Genomic DNA, 7,500 nt, shown 5'->3' on the forward strand with positions numbered 1-7,500 from the left:
TATTCCAAAATGATATACCCATTGTGAATACCTTTACATTGGGTTTGAAACTGAAATGAGTCGGATTTCAAAACAAGCTCAAACAGACAGATAAAATAATAGTTTTTCTCCAGATGACATTTAAAAAAAAATCAATTAACCATTCACTTAAGTCTTGCTGGCCTTTTGGCCAAGGGTAGAACCTTAAAGCTGAACATGCAAAGAGACTGTATTATGAACCAATCTCAAGACCTGTAGGCTACTTATTATAGTGGACTGTAATAAAGTAGTAGGCTAATAGAATGATGTTTGAAGAGGCTGGTTACAGAGGCTTACAGACAGTATGAACCAGAGTCCTAGTACTGGACATGTCATTAAGCGAAACAACAATACACAACATTCATAAAGCCTGCTCCGTGCTAGTAGTAATGGTCTCAATAACAACAGCAGAATCACCACCAACAAGGTTCAAACAGTTCTACAGAGCACACACAGCCTTTAAAGATTAACATTGAACGCCTCAATAGTCCGTGGACAGTCTCTCGCAAAACACAAACAAACAATCTTCAGGCTTCTTTGATCCATATATATAACAGCATTTTCTCCCTTCTTCTGCTGCCCCCCTATGCATTAATAATATGTCTGCTATAATCTGGCGTCCTCGCCCGTGATGAGCCATCCCGCAAGTGTTTGGCATGGTTTGCACAGCGAGATGAAAGTCCGTGGGGAGTGTGTAAAAGGGGTTTATTGGGCGTATAACACAGAGAGATGCATGGGAGACTAGGCACAGGTGCTGCGCTGTGGCGTAGCAGGTCCTCCACATGTGTGAGCCAGCGTGAGCTCATAGGGACTCGTTGCACCCTCGTCTTTTCCCACGCCGCATTTTAATGGTGCATGTTGTTTTGTTGTCAAAATGCTTGGTGGGGATTTTATGGAGCTGGCAGTGCAATCATATTGACATTGTGTAACGAGATCTCATGCTGTGTTTATGTATGCATGGGCGTGTGTGCGTGTGCGTGTGTGTGTGTGTGTGTGTGTGTGCGTGCGTGCGTGTGCGCGTGCAGTTGCGTGCATGTATGAGTATGTGTGTGTGTGTGTGTGTGACTGTGTTATGATTCACTGAGGCCTGTAATCAGTGTTTCTCTGCAGCAAGGAGGGTCTCTGAGTCTCTGACCCATGAGAGATGTGGTTTGTGGTGTCTGGCCTTGTACACATGTAGTGGAAACAGCTTTCCATATGGCTCACCCTGACTGACAACCACACGTAGAGCAAAACAATGAGGGTCCAGACAGCAAGCATTATAGGGGAGTGATGCATTGTATACCGTGCCCAACACTGTCCAAGTCCAAAAGGGATACACCCTACATGAGGGCAATAGGATTGTTCCAAACCACTGCTCCCATGACAACAATCAATTTTAAGTTCCTCTCGTCTGGATTGTTTTTGGCCAGCTATTGATTTAATAAGTAATGCTCTGGACAGCTGTATAGTTGCAGGTTGAGGGGAGGAGTAGAGTGGGTCAGAAGACTAAAGCTGTACAGAGTTCAAGGGTTTCAGAAACGGTTCCGTCCCCCGTCCCCCCCGTCCCCCCGCCTCCGGCTGCTCAACTACACTCCTCGCAGTTGCAGGCCAGGATGTATCTGTACGTGGCGGTGATGCGTGACCCGCCCGCGCAGCGCAGCCTCACGGCCTTCAGCTTGGAGGTGTGCGGCCGGCAACAGGAACAGGAGCTCTTGAAGGGCTGCTTGAGGACGGAGCTGAAGGAGATGAGGGGGTCGGAGCGGGACGTGTGGCTGCAGTGGCCCTCGCAGCGAGCCAGCAACACCATCTGAAACATGGAGAGCCAGAGCAGGATCAGTCGGTGGAAAAGCATATAATGATTAAAAGGTGAACGCAGCAAGAAAAGTAATTTGTCTTTCTCCTGCCCGGCGCATTATATGATGAGGATGAAAGAGGGATCTCTGGGTACAATGAGGCACTGTTCGCGAGTTGAATCTGGCCTATAAGAGCGAGCTGCCTGTTTGTGCTCAGCGTGCTTCAGACTCCCAGCCTTGGCCTTGCACCTGGATGTTGAGAGATAGCAGCAAGCCCAATCACTCACTGCCACGCACCTGCTACCCCGCTCCGAGCTCATGGATAACACACAAACACGCACGCACGCACGCACGCACGCACGCACGCACGCACGCACGCACGCACGCACGCACGCACGCACGCACGCACGCACGCACGCACACTCATGCTGGGGTGCATACGTTGGTCCGACAGGCATAGTCCAACAACACTGTCGCTGCCAACATGCGTGGCCGGTTACAACTAACCCGTGGCCAGGTTAAAATTCACCCGTGGCTCCCGACATGTGTGGCAGGTTAAAACAAACCCGTGGCAGGTTAAAACTAACCCGTGACTCCCGACATGCATGGCAGGTTAAAACGAACCCATGGCAGGTTCAAACTAACCCGTGACTCCTGACATGCACGGCAGGTTAAAACAAACCCATGGCAGGTTAAAACGAACCCGTGGCTTAAGGTTAGGTTTAGGGTTGGGTTTCGGGTATAGGGTGTCGGACAAAGAGTAAAACAAAAGTGACAGCTGTGTGCGGAGGCTCAAGCCTTCTCCAGGGAGAAGGCATGTTGTGATTGAATAAGAGGGACTTAACTACAGGAGCGCACTTTTCCCCCGTGTGCCCGGCTCACTCAGCGCGTTCGACCACTCAGCTCACAGACGCACACACACACACGTGCGTGCGGTGCACACAGAGTGGTGTCGGGGCCGAATCACTGTTGTGACCGAGCCACCAGCATTCCGTTATGGGTCGCCACATTCCTGTGGCCTCTCTAAACAGACTCCTGTGTCATGTCCTTCTGTCAGCTGCTGTGTGTTGCCACCCATGTCCCTCACTCTGACAATAGCCTGTCTGGGCCCGAGGGGGTGTGAGACACACACACACACACACACACACACACACACACACACACACACACACACACACACACACACACACACACACACACACACACACACACACACACACACACACACACACACACACACACACACACACACACACACACACACACACACACACACACACACACACACACACCTCAGGAGCGTCGCCACTTTAATCCCCTTTTGTCTTTGCTGTGTGCGAGGACCACACTCATACAGTTACACAACCTCTCCTCGCCTCGCCTCTGCTTCCTTGTCACCTTTCCTCCGAGGGCTTTGCAGCTCCTTTTATCTGACCCTGAGATAAAAGCAGCAGATGAATGACCTCTCATCTAACCAGACGCAGACCCTTGATGGTTTTAATCCATCAAGTGGATTAAAACCAGGAAGTGAGGAGAAATGCGGGGGTTTCGTGGGCAAGATGGAGACCGAGACGGTCCGAGAGAGGAACATGGCAAGATGACAACAGCTGGGCAGCAGATGAAGGCATACTGTGCGTACAACACATGTACATGTCCACACACAGAGACACAGGCACGCGCGTGCACACATGACAATGTCTCCAGTACACGCGGTGTATATATATATAACTACATACTTTACATTACACACAATTGCGGCAAACCATTGTCCTGGCGTATTTCATTGTGGAACAGACAGATGCATTGGGAGGCTTCCAGTCGATTTAGCGTGTAATAGAGAGCGTATTTCACACTGCAAGTGTGCTCTGTTCCGCCTCGGCTGAGTGGAACTGCGGCCCATGGCCACCTGTGCTATTACATTCTGAGTCAGATTATTACGGGGAGGAAAAAAAAGAGAAAGTCTGAAGTGCTGATTGCTGGTGTTGGATGAAGGATGGTATTAGTCTAGCAGGAAATCATGAGGGGGAGGAGGAGGAGGGGGGGGGGGGGTGGAGAGAGACGAAACTGACAGACTGACCTTTCTGCAGTATGACTAAAGCCCTGATTTACGCTTTTGTTGTGCGACAGTGTACGTATACGTACGTATACCGTGGCAAAAACAGCAGATCTACAAATTCACAATGCGTCACACGGCGACGCGTTGTGAATCTGTAGATCTGCTGATTTTTGCCACGGGCCACGGCCGTACGACTAAAGTATATTATATCCGGTATAACGTCAGTGAATGAGCTGTGGCCTCTCCGCGGCGAAGCCCCCTGTGTTTATTTAACACATTCTGAGTGGGAACCCCTTTTGGTGTTTTAAGCATTATGTCATACTTTAGCTATTGAAAAATAGCAGATCTGCCGCGCTACGAGCTTGTAGGTCTGCTAATTTTGAAAGATCGTGAAAATGTGGTGCAAATCTTTGAATATATATTCTTTCAGAGCGTTTTTAACTTTTAAATCTTTGCTTCCAGGGAGTCCCTGGAGCAACATATTTTCAGATGGGGGTCGATGGCCAAATACAGATAATTCTGGGGGTCCTTGACATTCTACATTCGTAGAATCGTCCTCAGTTCAAAATGGGTTAACGCTGAGGGTGTAACGCACTGAGGATTTAACTGTGTAGTAAAAGATACTGTCACTAAGTGGCACTTTGCTCTAGAGTCAGGGACAAACGTGAACTAGAGAAAACAAATAGGTGTCGGACGGTAAACTGATGATGACATATGTTATCATTAGGTATCCATAGCTATACCCATCCATCATCTCTTTTTACATCTCTCTCTCTCTCTCTCTGCAGGCTGATAGGGAGTCCTCTGCCTCGGGCCAAAAATAACCCCAATGGAGGTGCAGAATATGACTGCAGCGTGGCCCCTGTCCAGCACCACACACACACATACCCATTTTTCATCTAGATGATGGACAGACGGGAGAGAAAAAGACTGAACGGAACGATGACGGACAAAAGTGCGGAGGGAGAATGGGGGGAATGTGTGTGTGTGTGTGTGTGTGTGTGTGTGTGTGTGTGTGTGTGTGTGTGTGTGTGTGTGTGTGTTGGGGCAGGGGGGGGGGGGGGGCTTGTATGGGGAGAAAATGTGTGTATGAGAGAAATGTCTCTCTGAGAGGCTTGGCGGGCCCTGTGTTTCTGTCTCGGAGGTTTGGTTTGGTTTGGAATGGACCGTTTCTCCTCCATTTGCAACAAATTACCTTCTGCTCATTTGTCAGGTGGACTGGCGCTGTTACCTTAAACAACTGGTTAGCCGGATGGCGGAAAGTGGCTACAGTCAAACAGATCAGCTTACACTGTGCGTGCGTGCGTGCGTGCGTGCGTGCGTGCGTGCGTGCGTGCGTGCGTGCGTGCGTGCGTGCGATGTTACACTCAGCAAACGATGTTACACTCAGCAACATTGCAGCTGTATGGAAGGCTTACCGGTATCCTCTTTCAATCTGCAAAGTTTTGTTTAATAAATAATACCTGTAGTTTTTCAAAACTCACCACAAGGATTTACTTATTTGGGAATAAAGATAACGCCTAAGGTAGGAGAGTTGATTCAATCAAACTATGACCCTATTATAACCTCAGTTACAGAATCAATTAACAGATGGACACTACTTCCCTTATCATTGATTGGCTGCATTAACATAATTAAAATGAATATTTTACCCAAATTCTTGTATTTATTCCAGTCACTACCCCTAAAACCACCCCCCTCGTTTTTTTGAGTGGTGTAAACCACTCCTACAACTGGCTTTTGTGTGCAGAAAAAAATGACCATGGTTGCTATGTTCAAAATAATTTCTGACGTAATTAAATCACACCCGGGTGAACTGGATGACCGTAGCAACCGTGGTCATTTTCTCTGCACAAAAACAGCCAGTTTTGAAATCACATCCGGGTGTGATTTCATTACGTCAGACATTACGTCAGACCACAGCTGATCATGCTATATAAAACCTTACACCACTCAGTTCACACGGGTGTGATTTTTTGTTAATATGAAAAAACTCTTTACTAACTAGAGAAAGAAAAGAAAAGAAATACAGATTACGATTGTCACTACTCTTAATATGAGAGAGGGGGGTTAAAACTTCCCAATCTCTACTGGTATTATATGGAAGCTCAGATAAGAGCAGCGATGTTCTGGTTTTCTGATATCTTGGGTGAAAATAGAGTGTAACACAACATCTTCCCTGCCTTCGAACCTTTATTTATACTCTGACTCCCTTAAAAAATTACAAAAAAAGACAAAGAACCCCTTTGTTAAGAACACGATTGGTTTGGTCTGGTTTAAAGCACAAAAATACCTTAGTTCAGATACTAAACTTTCACGTTTTTCTCCTTTGTGGGGTAACCAGAATTTTAAACCTGGGAGTCATGATGGGGGGTTTAAATCATGGGCAGACAAGGGGATTGCCAAGATCTCTGATCTGTATGAAAAGGATGTACTGATGTCTTTTGAAGGACTTCGCAGGAAATATGATATTCCATCAAATCATTTTTTTAAGTACCTACAGATAAGAAGTTTTATTTCAAGTACCCAAGATAACTCAATCCAGCTGCCATCTCTATCAGTCCTAGAAAAGATTATTGTAAATTATTCTGATGGTCGTGGTCAAGTATCTCTGGTTTATGATATGTTTGTGAGGTTGTCTGGGGAATCCTCTGAGGGTAGAAGATTGGCCTGGTGTAACGATCTAAATGTAGAAATAAGTGTTGAACATTGGGAGAGGGCTTGCTACAAAGCCCAAACACAGACGATCAATACCAGATACAAGTTACTACAATACAAATGGTTGATGCGAACGTATATTACTCCTTCTCTACTCAATCGTTTTGATCCTAATATACCAGACCAATGTGTAAAGTGCAATGTGGAGAAGGGTACATTATTTCACTGTTTATGGCAATGCCCAGAGATCATGAAGTTTTGGAAAGAAGTACTTGGTATATTATCTCAGATAATCTCAGAGGATATTCCTATTTGTCTACAACTGTGTATCTTGGGTATATTTCCTAATAACTTCAAAATTAATAGTAAAAATAAGAGTATGATTACTTACTCTCTACAGGCTAAACATACAATTGCACTCTTTTGGAAAAACCCAGACAAACCAGACATCAAGCAATGGTACAAAGAATTGTCAAATTCTCTTGCACTAGAAAAATTGACTTTAGCCATTAAAGGGAAATCTGATGACTTTCAAGAAATATGGGGACAGTTCATGCATTTTATGAACAGCAAAAAAAAATCAACCGTAGGCCATAGGTGCCCGGCCTAGTGGTCCGGGCACCTAGGGCTCAATACGCCAGTGCCCTTACTCGTGACGCTGCCCGCAAGTCAGCCACTGCCCGCAAGTCAGCCGCAAGTCAGCCGCTGCCCGCAAATTATGGGTCGAACAGCTTGCACTTTGGTGCAGCGTTATCCGCTTTCCATTATGCAGACACCATTATTTGCTCCCGGAGGTGTGGCCATGGGCGTGTTGGCACGCTTTCTCCAAAATTGCTATTTTGGCCACACACATTTGGGAAAGCGCATATAGCAGAGTTTAAATCCATAATGCCAAATCCGTTTTGTATAGAGCGGCGCACCTGCAATGGAGATCAGGCTGCTTCAGCGCACAACATTTCTCCTTATTCTCCACTCATCTCATTATTTGATTTG

At 46.5% G+C, this 7,500-nt stretch overlaps 1 protein-coding gene across 1 annotated transcript in view; it reads right to left on the reverse strand.

The window, feature by feature from the left end:
• Positions 1-7,500, reverse strand: part of ndp (norrin cystine knot growth factor NDP) — a 31,575-nt gene that overhangs the window by 718 nt on the left and 23,357 nt on the right. Inside the window, exon 3 of the mRNA XM_079518337.1 lies at positions 1-1,807. This exon is cut by the window's left edge and continues 718 nt beyond it. Within this exon, the coding sequence (XP_079374463.1) occupies positions 1,583-1,807 (225 nt within the window). The 3' untranslated portion in view covers positions 1-1,582. The remainder of the gene's footprint in view (positions 1,808-7,500) is intronic.

The sequence above is a fragment of the Electrona antarctica genome (genome assembly GCF_951216825.1).
Source record: "Electrona antarctica genome assembly, chromosome: 13".
NCBI lineage: Eukaryota > Metazoa > Chordata > Actinopteri > Myctophiformes > Myctophidae > Electrona > Electrona antarctica.